At 41.8% G+C, this 17,367-nt stretch overlaps 1 protein-coding gene across 1 annotated transcript in view; it reads left to right on the top strand.

Annotated features, from left to right (window-relative positions):
• Positions 1-10,423: 10,423 nt before the first annotated feature.
• Positions 10,424-17,367, top strand: part of CGL1 (alpha-1,3-mannosyl-glycoprotein beta-1,2-N-acetylglucosaminyltransferase) — a 133,449-nt gene continuing 126,505 nt past the window's right edge. Inside the window, exons 1-2 of the mRNA XM_087387696.1 lie at positions 10,424-10,679; positions 10,807-10,857. Coding sequence (XP_087243822.1) covers positions 10,578-10,679; positions 10,807-10,857 — 153 coding nt within the window. The 5' untranslated portion in view covers positions 10,424-10,577. The remainder of the gene's footprint in view (positions 10,680-10,806; positions 10,858-17,367) is intronic.

Below are 17,367 nucleotides of genomic sequence, written 5' to 3' on the forward strand. Positions count from 1 at the left end.
AAAAACTCAAAAGCCAACAGCCATCTAAAAGTAGAGGTTAAGAAGTTTAGAAATTCCTAATAAAATTTCTTTAAAAACTAATAATAATCACAAAACTCCCACTCAACTCAATCCTAAAGCACTTTCTCTAAGAGGCCAATGCTAATAGAGAGACCAAAAAGATTTGGTGAGAGGGGCATCCTTGCTTAACCTCATGTCACTACTTATTATTGCTTTTCCCATAGAGCATGACCCATTTACTAGCGGGAATGTTAGCTCCGCTACTAGACCTTCTTATAGAGTCAATACATGGCTTCTATGAGTTCTTAAGTGACTTTAAGCTTTTCCAATCTTTCCCAACTTCCTACATGAGGTTATATCAAAGGCTTTCTTGAAGTCTACAAAGCAATAAATAGCCTCTTTCTTATGCTTGTTTCCTTTAGTTTTGTAGCCCTTATGGCGACCAAATGATCAACTCTTGAGTAATGCAATGCTGCGTGAGATGGTGTCCTGACTCCTTTTTCCTCTGCCCATTTCTTGATTATTCACTTAAGAATAGTGCCATATAGCTTTTCCATTAGTCTTCTTACCATGATTGTTTGATAATTCTTTCCCATCTTCCTATCTCTCCCCTTATGGATTGGTACAATCCTACTAAGATACCAATTTGATGGGAAACCTTTAGTCGTAAACTTTTTTTGTCTTTTTGCCTCCTCATGTCAACATTTTTTCTACTAGCCCTCGTGTATCTAGGGCCTTCCCATTAGTAATCTTTTTCAAGCCTTTTTTCCATCTATTGCTTTGACAGTAAATTTGTGATTTATATGTTTGTCACCCTCTCTTTGGTATTGGATTTTGACAAACTATATCATGTCTTCCCATTTTGACTTCCTTTCTTGGGGTTTGATGCCATGCAGTTTTTGGAATCTGTTGCAGCTAATCAAAGCTTTCAAGCTACTTATTCTTGAGAAATAAATTTTTTTTATTCCACATCACTTGTTTATATATTCGAGCTTTGTCTTCCTTTTTAGTTATGACTGTTGTCTTCCATGCTCTCTTTGCATCTTGAACAAATATGGAGAGAGGAGAAGAGAAGAGTGGAGATGAGGAGAGAGGGCACAACTAGAGAGCACACCACAAATGACTAACTGTACACTAGATTTAGTTAAAAATAAAGAATATATACAAACTCCTTTAGGGTTAGGGTTAGGGCTTTTAACCCTTTCCTTTTTGGCACTCTATGTGTTGGTGCTATGCACATATGATAACATGATGTTGACTTTCTCTAATCTAATATCAATGTGCTTTGTCCTAGAGTGATATACTGGATTCTTGGCTAATGCTTAAGCCGATTGATTATCAAAGAATATTGTTGTTGGCTTTGATTCATCAAAGTAATCTATTTCTGACAATAGTCTTCTAAGCCATATAGCCTCACATGCACCTGTTGTGAGTGTCCTATGTTCTGCTTCTGTTGAAGACAAAGAAACAGTTGGCTGCTTGTTTGACAACCATAAGATAGCACCTTGGCCGAGAAAAAATGCATCTCCTTGTGTGTGGATATTTAGGTCTCATGATCTCCTACATAGTCACTGTCATAGTATCCATGCAACCAGAACTCAATACCAAGACAATACTGCATAAGTCTGAGATCTTTCATGTCAAACTTTGCTAATAAGTCTTGTTTTATCTTGTTGATTAAGGTATAATTTATTCCTATCACAATCAGATCATCTACATACAAAAGTGCAATAGTGATGTCTTCCCCTTGAACTTTATAGTAGAGAGTATGATCTGCATTGGACTTCATGTATCCCAGATTACCAAAATACTTATCGATTCTGCTATAACAACTTCTAGGTGCTTGTCGCCTTAAGCCAAAGAGACTTTTCTTGAGGTGGCAAACTTGATGCTCTTTCCTTGGTTTCACATAACTTGCTAACATTCCATCTGCTAAGTGCTACTAATGATATCAAAAATCTCATGGAATCCATATTTGCTACTAGAGCATAAATCTCATCATAATCTTGACCATATTGCTGTGCAAAACCATTTCCAACTAGTCTGGGTTTATATTTTTCAACGCTTCCATCTGGATTGTACTTCACTTTGTAAACCCATGTGTTTGCTATGACCTTCTTTCCTGGTGAAAGGTCACATAATTCCATAGTGTTGTTTTATACAAAGCTTGCATTTCTTCATTCATAGCATTTTTCCATTCAGGTTTGTCAACTACGTCTTCAAAGTACATTGGCTCTTCTGTGACCATGTTGGTAGTCATAAGAGTATAATTGGTCATTTCAATTTGAATTGCTTTGCCTTTCTGAGCATGTGTCAATCTTACTATAGTGATTTGCTTTCCCTAGTAGGCCGTATGAGTTGATGCCCTTCTTGGGGTGTCTTTGGCAATTCTTGCTTTTCTTCATCAACCTTTTCTGTAGGTGACTGAGTAATCAATGTGGTCATCTCCTATGTATTTGATGTTTTCCATTCTAATTCTTCATCAAACATTATATTTCTACAGATTATGACCTTTTGGTTGAGGATCATACAACTTGTATGCTTTGCTTTCTTCAATGTAGCCAACCATGATGCATTTGCATGACTTCACATCCAACTTCCTATGCTGATCGTCATGTATGTGGGCATATGCTATGCAACCAAATATGCAGAGATTCCCAATGCATGGCTTGTATCTAGTGAATGCCTCATAAGGTATCATACCCTAAACCGGTTTGGTCGGAAGCCGATTAAGCAAGTAGTTTGAAGTGGCAATTGCTTCTGCCTAATACTAATTCAAAAGATGCTTCTCATTGAGCATTGCTCAAGCACTGCCATTCTTCCTCTCAGCTATTGCATTCTGATGAGGAGTATCTACACATATGAATTGTCTTTGAATACCATTGCTTCTTCAAAAGTTCATGAACGCTAAAGACATGTATTCACCTCCTCTCTTTGATCTTATGACTTTGATCTTTCTGCCTGTCTGGTTCTCTACCATGGCTTTGAATTCTTAAAATCTGGAAAACACTTCAAATATCTCTTTTAGAAAGGAGGCACAATATCTGTTGTAGTCGTCAATGAAATTCAAGTAGTAAAGTGAACCATTGATGTTGTGGGTCTGTGCATAACCCCATACATCTGTGTGTATCAAATCAAGAATACCTCGTGCTCAAGAGGTACTTTTGCCAAAATTGGTTCTCTTTTGTTTACCAAAGCAACATGCTTCGTAAATTTTTCTAGAAACTATAGTTTTGGAATTCCAATTGCCATATTCTGGTTTCTTAGCTGCATCAAGCTTTTGAAATTAACATGTCCATATCTCTTATGCCATACTACAAAAAGTGGCATTAGGTAAGCTTTTGAAATTAACATGTCCATATCTCTTATGCCATACTACAGAAAGTGGCATTAGTTGCTGCTGAGTTGACATGGCATGCAAATCTTGTACTGAAGCTAGCATTATGAATAAGCATCCTTCCTTGACTGCTTTTCCTACTAGCTGATATCCTCTGGATTTATCTCTGATCGTGCATTCATCCCCATCGAAGATGACTCAATAAATGTGTTCCATCATTTGCCCAACTGACAAGAGGTTCTTGCTGAGCTTTAAAACATAGAGTACATATTTCACCAATCTTTTTGTATAAGAGAAATTGTTCATAGGGAAAATGCCTTTCCCTTAAATTGGATTTGGTGTGTTATCTGCCATGTAGATAACATTCTTTTGTCCTTCTAATGGTTTCATTTATGTGAACCATTCTTAATGCTTTGTCATATGCGATGGTGCACCACTGTCGATGTACCAAGGATCTTGATTTGCTTGATCTTGATAACTACATCCCCCTTTTGAATTGCAATCAATGTCAAGATACAATGTATCAATCTTCTACATATCCTCACTTGCAAGAAACATATTTTGAGGTTCATTGGCATAATGATTGTGACTTGAATGTCCATCATGATGATTTTCTCTTCCACAAAAATGCTCTCAATTACTGCTAGATTGACCTCCTTGATCATATTGCTCCTTGTAGCAATCTTTTTCATAGTGTCCAAAATTATGACAATAGTTGCACTGAATGTTTGACACATTGGTGGATGCATTCCCTCTTCCTTGAAATCTTCCTCAATTAGAATTATTTCCTCTTGGATGTTGATGCTAATATTGATTTTGATGATGATGATGATTCCAACTTTTATGAGATGCTCTACCTCTTCCTTTGCCTCTGCCTTTACCTCTGTCTAAAGCTATGAATGCTTGATCATTGGAATGACCTTTGCATGTGTGAATGGCCTGAGTCTTGAGTTCTTCATCAACACTGCCCGTAACTCTTCCAATTTTGGAATTTGCCGTTGAATGGCAATACTCTAGATAAGATTCTTGCATCCCTCTTCTAGTCCATTCAGGATGACTTGAACCATTTCTATAGGATTCATAGTTTCTCCTACTGATGCAAGTTGATTGTTGTAATCCTTGATTTTGAGTACGTAAGCATGACCATTTCATTGCTATTGCGGAGACTCTGGTTGATCTGGTTTCTTAGTGTGAGAATCTTGGATGTATTCTTAGACTCGTAGAGAGCTTCAAACATATCCCATGCTTCTTTGGATGTCTTTATTGTGTTGAGCTATCCAAGCATGACATCTTGCAGATTTTATTTGATCAAATGATATGCATATTTGTCTTTCTTTTCCCATTCTACCTTTGCTCAGGCAATGGTTGGATCTATTACAGATGAGGACACCATTGGTGCAAGTTTAGAACCTTCTCCTATGTTGTGGTAATGGTGGGAGCTGGTACTAGTTCAGTGGATGGGGTGTAGGTTTAAACCCATCGACATACTCCCATTTGTCTTGAAGTACAAGAATGGTATCCATTTGGTATTTCCATGTGCCATAATTTGAATTGTCTAACTTAGTATATGCCTCGAAATTGAGGTTGCTAGTGGTAGACATGGTGCAAGATAGTACTCAAAGTGCATGTGAAAAACACTGTCTGAATCAACTGCAAAACATTGCATGTATCAACTAAAATATAAACTGTTGGTTGTGAAGATAAAACTACAACATATTCCAGCTTTTTACAAGTCTTGTGTGGCAAATGATGTTGAGAATAGCCAAGAGGCTTTACAAGGATCAAATAAAAGCACAATGCCAAAAAAATAGCCAATAGGTTTTAAAATGGTGGCATGAGATTGCAAAATAAAATGATGTGCAATCTGCCCATTGAACAATCAAACCCTGCCTCTGAAAACTCTAAAGTCTACTCATTGAATTGTGGAAGATCGGGTTTGATGATATGTGATGATGTGAAACTACATGTGAGCAGATACTAACTTCGAGTAGGAGCTATTCGGGAATTTTCGTACATGGCTTTGATTGGCTACTTTGGAGTTCTCTCCTATGAGGATGATCTAATCTACTCTGATCTAGATCTTGACCAAGCATTGACCAATGAAAAGCAATAAGTAATTCCTTTTCCTTTGTTCATTTTAGGTACTAGGTCAGATGCGTCGATGTAGAGGCTTATGTGCGTGCAAGAAGTGGATTTGATGCCAAGGATCAAAGGTGTGTTCTCCATGCACCAAAATGTGATCACGATGTGACGACCATGTAGAGCACAAAAAATCGAGCATTTTTCCTTTTTGGAGCACCCTCAAATTCTTCCTGGATCAAGAGATCTGGCTTGATCTAGGGGGAGGGGCACAAAAATAGGAGAAATGATGATGTGGCAAGAGGGATCACATGAAAAATTATGGCTGTGGAGAGGTGTGAAAGTGGAGCACTATTTAGGGTGGCAAGTGTACACACATGCAGCATATAGTGTGTGCTTTTGAAGGGGTTACTATGCTTGCCAGGGGGGTTGTGTACCATGTGGCACTGACGAGGTGGTTGATGACATGGCAATGGTGAGTCACTACTGATGTGGCAATGATGATGTGTCATTGATGATGTGGAGGCACTGATGTGGTATTTTGACTAGTCAATGCTGATTGGGATGATGGTGTGGCAAATGTGCTAAGGTCAACTAATGACATGGATGATAAGCTTGACATGTGTTAGTCGTGATGATGAGGTAAGCTGTCGATGCCTGCTAACATCGCAAAAATGTGTTGTGGATGATGTGGCGGATAAGACTTTGTGGAGCTGCCACATGGTCGAATGGCTAAGATGATGTGGCAAATTGGGTACTACCCTTGGTGGGTAAGGTTAGTGCCTCATGTTGATTGCTGAGCCACCCTCCTTGGCTCATAATCTTTTAGATCCAGACGAAATCTAGAAGATTCTATCATGGGCTAAATCTATCATAACTCGTTTTGCATCGTTGAAGAGCCACGACTTTTGTTACGCCTTGTTGTAGAGAGTGTGCCTTAGGCATACATTGTTGGAGGTGATTGGAGATATGTGGAGGCGTTCGTAGATTGTTCGTGTTGGAGGCTACAAGCCGCTCATCTGTAGCATTGTGGAGATCATTGCTACTACCGTTTGGTCATTCATTGAAGGAGGTTTGCTTGAGATCGAAATGTTTTGGAGTTTTGGGTGTTGTTGGGGCTAATTGTGAGGGTGCTTCTATGGGCTCGCTTTGCATGTGGAGGCCATGGATGCCGAGTTGGAGTAGGCATTGACTGCATCGATGGCTTGATGGCTGGCTGTGTTGGAGATGCTGTTAGGTGATGCTTAGCAGTAGGAGCCGTCCTTCACAATCTCTACCTAGGACACTGGCTTCTCGAAGAGGCACGGTAGGAACTTTCCAATAGAGCCATGTTTCTGATCCCAATATCTGGCAACTCGACTCCTCCTTGCAGCTTGGGAACCTTCAACTGATCCCATGGGATATAGTGCATCTTCTTTCTACCTCGCTCCTCCGCCCATAGGAATCCGTGGAAGAGAGCCTCAATTTCCAGCCAATGGGATTTCTTAAAGTGCCATAGTGAGACTAGGTGCATGACTAAGGTGGCAAAAAAATGTTGAACCACCAAGCATCTGGCATTCCATCCTAAACAAATTCCATTCCAAGCTTTAAGCTTAGACTTGATTTTGTCCTTAAACCACTAAAACCGTTGCCTGAGGGAGATGTCGAGTCCCAAGGGAGCCCCTAGGTATCTTACAATCTAGCCTTTGGGGATGGCCATCACTCCAAAACTTCTCACCCAATCAGGCCCGGCATCCACATTGGTACAAAGCAGGAAAGTTTTAGCACAATTGCATTTCGATCCTGAGGCCCTACAGAAAACATTGATCTCTCTCTATCCTCTTGTACGATGGCCAGGGTGTCATTTGCGAAAAGTTTATGAGTAAAGTGTTTCTCAAAGGAAGGTGAAGGTCTCTGATCTCCCCAGTCACCACTTTACTCTTGATCATAGACATTAGTGGAACCGTGCATATTGCATAGAGAAGCGAGGCGAGCGAGCACCCTTGTCGTATAGACCTCTTGAGTTGGAAGTTGCCGACTGCCCCTTCGTTGATGCAGAGGACCACCGACGCATTCCCAAACAAGCAATGAACCTTCTTCATGAATTCTGTCCCAAAGCCCAAGCGTGACATCACAGCCATGATATAGTCCCAACGGACTCTATCATAGGCCTTATCCATGTCGAGGCCAAGCAACATGACCTTTTGACTAGACGCAGAGGCATAGTCTAGAGCGAGGGCCACATTCAAAATATTTTTGTAAATGTCCCTACCCCTGATGAACCCGTTCTACTCCTCATCCACCACCTCACTGCAGATGTCTCGAATCCTAATTGCCATCGCTTTTGCTATAATCTTGTAGGATGTATTCAGCATTGTAACAGGTCACCAATCACCCACCTTGATCCTGCTTTGCCTCTTAGGGAAGAGTTTCATAAGTCCCGCATTAACATCCTCCGTTAATGAACCTGCCTCAACAACATCATTCGCCATCTTCGTGAGGTCTCTGCCCATCACATCTTAAAGGGCTTTGAAGAATTCTGCGTTTAGTTCATCGGGTCCTGGGGACTTATCTTTTGCCAACATATTTAAGGCCTCTTCCAACTCCCTCACGTCGAATGGCTTGGAGAGGCTGCCCCTATGATATTATGACACTCATGATTCAATTACATCTAGAGCACAATTTAATGCATCCTCCCAATTAGAATCTTGAGCCGGATCTTCTCCCACAATGGCACTCAGATCTTGCTGAAACATTGTACCCACATGCCAAAACCCAGTCACCACCACACCTTGAGTGTCCTCTACTTTGTCGATTAGATCTCTTTGTCAGTTCCGTCTTAAAGATTGAAAGAAATCTTTAGATGGCCAATCCCCTTGATTTAGCTACAATTGCCTACTCCTAGTGCACGCTGCCTGGTCAGCCTCATTCAATTCCCAGTCCTGGATAGCCAGGTCGGTCTCCACCAAGAGCATACTAAGAATCGGACCTTTTGGGGTGCCTAGAGTAGCATTCCTTAACGCCTCTCTGGTGTTTGAGAGCATGTGCCAATTGACTTTTTTATCCCTCCTTGCCTTACGGTCTTTGTCCTTGGCAATGCACATTGCTTCGCGGGTAGCTACATCCCATCGTGAAAGAGGATTCGTCACGCACGCCGCCAACATTTCCTGACAAGCCTGCAAAAGGATCTATTTTCCAGAAACTTTTTGTTGAATTTGAATGGAACATCTTTAGATTTGTCCACCTTGCCTGGGAGATGGAATTTCCACCACACAGGAGTGTGGTCTGAGAGGGCGGTAGAGGGAGGCAATACACCTTCCTTCAAAGGGTCTACACATCCACCAGGCCTCCCCTGAGATATAGCCTCTATCTAATCTACTAGCCCTCAATTCACTTCCCTTCCTGCGGTTGTTCCACATGTACTCCGATAGACCTTCAGTGACTAGCTCCCTAGCATCTATCAGACCCTGCTGAAAACTCAACTCCTCCCAAGCCTCACGCTCTCCTCCCACTATCAAAGCACCTGCATGAATTTTGTCATCTAGCCCTTCCGTGGGGTTCCAATCTCTGCCTAGGACCCAATAATACCCTACCAAGGCCTTGTTTAGGTCAAACCAACATTCAGTTCTCTCAGCACTGGAATTCGGGGCATAAACGTTGACAACCCCAAACTCAAAACCCTTGTTAGACAAAGAGACCCCAAGAAACCAACCTTGCACAATCCTAAAGGTTTCTTTTGGTTGTAACGATTTTAACACTAACACTGCTGCCCCCCCCCCCCCGTCTCTTGGATAATTCACAAAAATCAAGTACCCCCTTTTATCAAATGAGAACCACCACGAATCCTCACAGCTACACTTGAAATCCTGAAGAAGAATTATGCTAGGCTTCACTCTCCTAATGACAGACATGCAATCTCTCTATTTGTTGCTATCACAACATCCCCGCGCGTTCCAAGAGAGCACAGATATACCCAAAATTTTGGCCCCCCACCTCCCTTGCTCAATGCGTGAGTGCCTTGTATGCACCTTTGAAAAAATTGAAACTGTTCTCCCTAGTTCCACCTGCCCCCCTCACCGCTTCCTTAATTCATTTAGACAATGTCCTTGGGTGTGAGGATACACCATTTGCCCGCCAAGCCCTCTGTTTGATGATTCTGTGGGGACTTCCCCTCATGTGATCTCTTGTGGTGGTAGGCCTCCAGCATCTCCTCATCCTTGTTTTCACCATTGGGGCAGTTCTCCATAGTGAGCTATGACGTAGAGTCTCCCTCCTTAGTGTTTTAGCTCCATCGGAGAGGCGTTCGACGAGGTTCCTACCATTGATGAGACAATATTAGACTTCTCACGCATGTCGACGAGATCATGAGAAGACTCCACAGACGGGACCGCCTTTCCTGTTCCTTCATTCGCTATCGTCGTCCCTTCGTTTGCGGGTGAGGTCGTATCTCCATTGCCAATGATACATTAGCCGGCTTGAGCGGGCGGTTTCTAGCAAAGTGGCCAAGCCTTTTGCACACATAGCATGCATCTAGAAACTGACTAAATTTGACATGAGCACCATTCCGAAACGTGACATTGATAAACTCTAATATTTCATGCAATTGATCCCAGAGAATCTAGACTCTTTTCCTACCTGCACGGAGCTAGGCAGACGGTGAAATCTAGAGAACTCTTCCAAGAGAGGCAACCAATTTGCCAATATTATTCCTGAGCCAAGATGGGAGCCCTGATGCTGAACTTAGAGGTAAAGCCACTTTGCAACTTCTTCGTAATAAGCACCTCCACATATGATGGCGTGGCACCTTCCCCGTCCTAAGCTTCATCAATCAGTTGCGAATCCATGACACCCTCCAATGGACATCTCTACGCACACTCATGCTCATTGTTCATTTCCTCACAAATATTGGGGGTCACAGCGAGGCCTTGGACCCATGCAGCGGGCACGTGTAGGGCGTGCACCACCCAAAACGCTCACACCTTTGCCTTGTTGTTAATTCCTTTTCACTCTTAGTCCGATTAAGTAAAGAATGAGGACTTTGAAATTCTGGAACCACCTAAGATACAATTTGATTACATTGACTGTAGATATATTTGTATGAGTTGTAATGAAGTAGGAGGGCAGTGAGCATTCATGCTCTCTTGTTTTTGGGTTGTGGTGCTTTGGTTTTGTGGCAGCCGCCATGGCGGGCAACTTCACCACTTTCTTTGCAGCCCTTCAACGTAGCCTTTGCGACGCTCGTGCTCTCCTTCTCGTCGGTGCCATCTTCTTCATCGTTGTTCAGGTAACATCCTGCGATTCCATCTTCTTCACCATTGTTCAAACCGATCGCTCCTTCGCCCGATCGCTTAACGATTTTGATCCCGCCTTGGCATTTTTAATTGGGCCCTAACAAGTTGTTACTGCTGCAGATGAGGCTTTTTGTAACACAGAACGAGTATGCGGATCGAATCGCGTCAGCCGTAAGCGACTTTCCGTTACCTTCGTACAAGAGAATGAGCTCTGATGGGGTGTTTAGATGAATGTGAAGCATGGGACTTCAATACGATCATAAATCTCAATCTTAAAGTCGCAAATTATGCTGTGGAAGTAAGCTCTACAAGTAGCTACGTGGTAGTGATGCCATTTGGCAATAGACACACGGTGAATTGGGACTATTTATACGTGAGGAATGATACCATTTAGGAGATCTGCAGCGGTCCGGAAAATAATGACCGAAGAATATCAAGCATCTGCATGGATCATTATGCTTTAAATTACGAGTGGCGTAGCTTTGACTTTGTGCTTATTCATAATAGGCGCTCAATTGCTTTTCTTCTCAATTCATAAGTAGACGAAGAAGAAATCAAAGAATGCATCCTCTCGTCCAAATCTCAATTCTTCTGGTTTGGGAATCACAAGTACTACTTAAGCTGGTTTGGGACTCTCAAGTACTACCTAAGCTATACATCATTGTCAATTTGTCGTCTTGAGTTCGAACCTGGATCCATCTAGTCAATTTGTCTTTGTCCAAGTTGGAGTGGGCACCTCAAAATTTTTGTAGGCTTAGCTTAAGCATTATCTGTTGACGAGGGGCGTATCAGTGCTGCTAGCTGGATGCATCGTAAAGGCTAGGAAGCTCTGATGGGGCTTTCCTATTTTTACATTTTCTTGGGAGGAAAATTGTTCAGTTGTAGCTCTTCACTTTCTATATAAAAAGAGGCCATTCATGGAATAAAGCATTCAAAAGTCTTTAGGTGCATATTGTTCGAAGGTGCGAGCTTTGGAATTTTTTTATTTCTGAAACACACATATGATCTAAAACATCTCATGTAACAAGAGAAGTCTGATAATTTCATCATGAAATCTGATCAAAATACATCATGTGCACTGTGCAGTACATACTACCGCCTGCATATCATGTGAATCATGTGATATGACCAAAACATGAGAGTGTAGAGTCTAAATCAAGCCAGAGGGTCCTCATCACTATGCTGAATCCTGAGACTCAGAATCAGCATTATGCTTGTCCTATTGGTGTCGTCTGATGAGGATCCCAAGTCTCCACGATCCACAATTCCCCTGGTCTTTAAACTTAGGTTCCCTTGTTTGCTTTGGATCTGGCTCTGACTCTCAACTCCACCTCTCCTCGCCTTCTGAGTCTCTATCTATGCCTCTGGATCTACAAGATCCTCCTCAAAGCTCAGCAATGATACAATCGTCCACAAAGGTTTACTCTTCAAGTACACCCCTATGTGCATAAGCTCAACTAACAGCCATAGCATGCCCACCTCGAGCTCCTCGTCTGATATTACATCCTCGACATCTTCACTTGATAGTTACAGTCTCTCCCATGCCCACCACGTCCTTGAGATTGCATCCGTGTGACCTGAAGGTCACTGGCCTCCAGCTCCTGAGCAAGCTGAGCATACAAGGCTTCCTCAAAGTCATCCTGTGGATGCCTCTCAGGAGCTTTAGTGATATCTATCTTCGTAAGGTCCACCACGTAGAAAATTCAAATTTAAGACTCATAAGCATTAAGTCTTGACTAGAATTCACAATGCACGTAAGGGGCTAGACTTGTCACATATGAAGCGAGCTGCAAATTCTTTTAAGCTTAAAGTTACTTGCATGGGACCATCTATAGTCTTGAGCTTCTACACCAGTGAGACGTTTGCATAATAGTAAACCAACCTGTCTAACTGAAATACTCGATCTATTTTGAATCTTCGTATATATAAGCATGTAGGAACTCAAGTTCCTGTCACAAGCTCCAGCTGAGCAATCCTATTGTGCGTGTAGCATAACATTTTATCATCCATGGTTACAATCTTTTATAGACTCAAGACTATAATTTAAAATCAATTATGATTTATCATTCAACAAAGGTACAAGGATAATGTGAGAACACTCTCAATGCCAATGGCAGTAGAATATTCATATGTCTCCCACCATGAGGTTGGTCGCACCCATGCCTCAGGCCTTCTAGAGGTAGCACAACTAAACGAGAGACCTAGATTATTCATGTAGTTTGCTGGATGGGACTGAGGGCTCTAGTTATGGCCAAATCTCATCATTTGTGGTATGCATGGCCTTATAATCCACTCTTGTCCATTTGTCACATGGGTGAACCCTTGCAACAGCTTTGATCATCCTCTGCCATTGAGGAGTGTTTAAGACATTGAAAGAAAGCTGACACAAGATCAGTGTTCTCCCTATCTCTATCTCAGCCATTTTCATGCGCTCTTTCCTTTGAGCTTGATTCGTGTGTGAGCCATGGAGGGTACCTTGCCTAAGCAAAGATGCCAAGGTTTTGCAATAATCTTTGATTTAGAAAAACTATAGGACAGAATCTTATGACAAGCATCATGTTGAAGATGGATTTGAAAGTATATTTGTTAAACTCACAGCGCTAATGTCAATGTTATTTCAGTGGTAATCGTGGTGCCTTCACAAAGACAACTCATAAGCTAATTACTTGCAGATGGTTCCTCGTTTTCAGCAGCTAATAATGAAAGTCAGGTGAAAAAATCAATGCAAAGATTCCAACAGTGCTTTAAGTTCCAAATGTAAAGTTGGCTAAATCCAAGGTGTGTGGCTGGAGAGACCAGCTTGCACTCTAGGGGTTATTTGGATCCCTCGTGGAGACACACCCCTTTGTAACGAATCCCACTTCAATTAGCCCTTCACCTCCGGAGTGTCGACAAAAACTCAGTACGAAGACTTTGTATAAATGGATGCTCAAGTATGTGTGGGTGTGTGGATTTGTATGTGTGAGAGCATATTTTTATACTATGGTCTACACCCACTGTTGGGCGCTGATGACATCAATGGGGATGTCATAGTAGCTAGTCCCTGCTATGCATGGAGTTTATGGTTTTCAACCTTGTGAGTGACTATCATGAGATTGAAGCTGCACTATGTTGTGTTTTTAGAGGATGAGTTTGGGAATGTTCCTGGATTCATCTAGGTATATGCTTCTGTCGTATTAGTGGACATGCAAATTTCATTTTGTGAAGTTTTCATCCAAGTTGCGGCCTTCTAGTATTGTGATAATTCTTTCTATCTTAAATGGTGCGTTGCCCTATCAGCTAGATTTAGATTTAGATGCTCGTTGGGGAGAGACTAAAATGAAAACGTTTAGACTTCACAAGCAGTTGTAGCTTGAATGAAGAGTTTTTGGACTACCTTTTGATTAGCCTTCTCCTTTAGTGCTAGCCTTTGTCATGGCTGAGTCTGCCCTTCACCTTTGGAGTGCCGATAGAAACTCAGTACGAAGACTTTGTATAAATGGATGCTCAAGTATGTATGGGTGTGTGGATTTGTATGTGTGAGAGCATACTTTTATACTATGGTCTACACCCACTGTTGGGCGCTGATGATGTCAGTGGGGATCATAGTAGCTAGTCCTTGCTATGCATGATGGAGTTTATGGTTTTCAACCTTGTGAGTGACTATCATGAGTTGAAGCTGCACTATGTTGTGTTTTTAGAGGATGAGTTTGGGAATGTTCCTGTATTCATCTAGGTATATAGTATTATTTATTAACTGTAGAGCGAGTATAAAGGAATTGGAAAGAGAGTAATAACAGGCTAACAAAGATTTCATTGAGGAGAAATTGAATGAACTACATGCTTTATTCCATAAATGGTGTTTGTGTATATAAAGAGTGAAGAGTTACTGAAGAGGCATGTGCATGAAGAGGTGCGTACTCATTCAGAAAGAGTGTACATCATGTATCCATAAATAGAAAGTGTCTCTATGAAGGATGTATATTGTTCCGTAGGTTATATCTCATGACATGTGTCCCATCGAAAAAGCAATGCTTTCACTAGTGTCTATCTACAAATCCATACATGATCAAAGGTAGGAAAAGAGTTAAGCCACGATCAGGACATCCCCTCCCACTCAAATGAAGGATCCGGGTGGAATACAAAATCTGGTGAAGAAGGCCTCAGAACAGGTACTCCTGAAAGTCTGCTAGAGATGATCTGGGTAATCTTGGACCTATGTGCATATCATAGTGAGTGAAGGCTGATTTGTCGGTGTGCCCACCCTGTTCAGGCTAGATTACCTCTGAGTGGAGGTCTATTCCAAGGCTGTACATAGGGCTGCCTGGCCCAGGCTGCAGGGCTGCATGGCCAGGCCAGTTTAGGGCCTAACCCTGGTCCGGTCAACCGACCTGCAATAGAGTCGTCCAAGCGACTAGCAGAGAGCGGGGTTGATACAGTATGGTATGCACGCATATCCACATAGTGTATCATTCAGTCAGACATGCAATAGTGTATCATCTCTTTCTAAATGTGTACAAGATAATCCTAAAATCTGTATCTCCTTACTGAAATTTTGTATGAATCTGAAAACACTTGCATATCAAAGGCAATTTTTTGTTCTAAATCCTCATAGCAAGAACGATGACATTGCATATACATAGCATCTGTGTAGAACAAAAACATCTCCCAAAAAAAATTCCGCTGTCTGATTTTGTTTCCGAAATGCCTCCTCGCTACCCTCCTCTCTCAATCCCTCTGCTCAGTCCCCCCTCCTCCCCCTCTTGCATCGCTCCTCCCTTGAACACAGTTCGTTGTGCCTCTTCTACCTAGTACTCAACAGCACCCTCAGCCCGATGAGGGCTGTTAGCCGTCCCCCTCCCTAGTCTATAATCGTCTGCTTCCACAGAAACAACTATGGAGCAGAGAGAGAGAGAGAGAGAGAGAGAGAGAGAGAGAGAGAGAGACTCAATTGCTTGTTTTGCATGGGCTTCTGTAGAAGTGTATTTGGACACTGCAGGTTGACGCTGCAGTTATGATCATTCCCCCCATAAAATTGGCTACCACCTTTTAAAGGGGTATGGCCATATGCAATTTGAATGGTCAGAATGTGAGGAACATTATAGAGCTTGGGTGAAGACAGTTGATGCAGGGGGTGCCATCATCAATGAGGATGGTCTATCTCACAGGAAAAAGGCTGGTAAGCCCAATGCAAAAGAAAAGGTCGGTACGGACAGAAGCAGGAACAGAAATGACTCTGGAGCAAAAAGAGGAAGGGAAGCAGCACAGAAATGACTATGGAGCAGACAGAGAGAACCAGTTGGAGGTGGTAGGAGGGCAGGAAGATCAACAGGAGCAAGGGGGAGTGGCTATGGAGGGCCGGAAGGGAAGCAACAGCTTGCGTGTAGCGATCACCTGCCTCCAGATTTTTAAAGGAGATCTACACCTCTAGAAAGATCTTTAATTCTTTTTGTTGCACCTTAGGTTATGAGCCCTTCCTTTTCACCCCTCTTCTTTCTCCTATGCAAATTAATACCATTTTTTACCAATTGGGGGGCCCTATTCATGACAAAGGGCGGGAGAGTATAAAGAAAGTAATTAGGTGTTGTTGAGGCTCAACAAAGCAAGGCTCAAGACAAAAGCTGGTAATCGTGTCATAAGCTTGCTTTGCATTACGTTAGGCCTTTCCGTATTGAGCATAAGACCAAGGATGTTTCTTTTTGCTGGCGTGGACCTCCACATTGGAAATTCCATAATAGTTTTCATGTTAGTTTACTTAAGCAATATTTTCCTACATTTGTTTTGAGTGAGGTTGCCAGAGGTCATTGATGAGGGTGAAGCAATGGTACTGAGCCCTATCCATTTGCATAAGGATTCTCATATCATGGAGGTTATTACAAACACAAGTTTTGCTGAAATTTCAGACCATCCCACCACTGATGCTAAGTGGTTTGATCATTAGTATCTTTTTGACTATCTATTTGAATCACTCTACAAGAAAGCCTTAAATTTGAGTACCCCTCTTAGTTGTGCTCAATTGAGCACACTTCCTATAGCAACTGGGAGAATGTAACAGACCACCATTTTTCATCTTTTGTTTTCACCTCATTTTATTTATTATTTGTTTTGTGTACATATTTACCCATCATATGTGTGTGTTTTGCGTGAGTTCCTCTTTCAGAACTTCACACGTTCAAATTTCTTTGATCATCTTTATATCTACATATCTAGATGAATCCAGGAACATGCCCAAACTCATCCTCTAAAGACACAACATAGTGCAGTTTCACTCTCATGATAGTCACTCATAAGGTTGAAAACCATAAACTCCATCATGCATAGCAGGGACTATCTACTATGACATCCCCACTGAAGTCATCGGCGCCCAACAGTGGGTGTATACATAGTATAAACATATACTCTCACACATACAAATCTAGACACCCATACATGCTTAAGCATCCATTTATACAAAGTCTTGTACTAAGTTTCTGTTGACACTCCGGACGTGAAGAGCAGACTCAGCCATGACAAAGGCTAGCACTAAAGGAGAAGGCTAACCAAAAAGTAGTCCAAAATCTTTTCATTCAAGCTACTCTTTTGAAAAGCATGCCAAAGGTTCTTCAAAATCCAAGATTTGAAACAACAACATGTTATTATTATTTTCACTCAATCCATTGGATAAATCTCCATGAATGTTGTACATCCATAAGTGAGTATTGT

The sequence above is a fragment of the Dipteris shenzhenensis genome, chromosome 2 (assembly GCF_047967505.1).
Source record: "Dipteris shenzhenensis isolate YYH24624 ecotype China chromosome 2, Dip_SZ_1.0, whole genome shotgun sequence".
In the NCBI taxonomy this organism is placed as follows: domain Eukaryota; kingdom Viridiplantae; phylum Streptophyta; class Polypodiopsida; order Gleicheniales; family Dipteridaceae; genus Dipteris; species Dipteris shenzhenensis.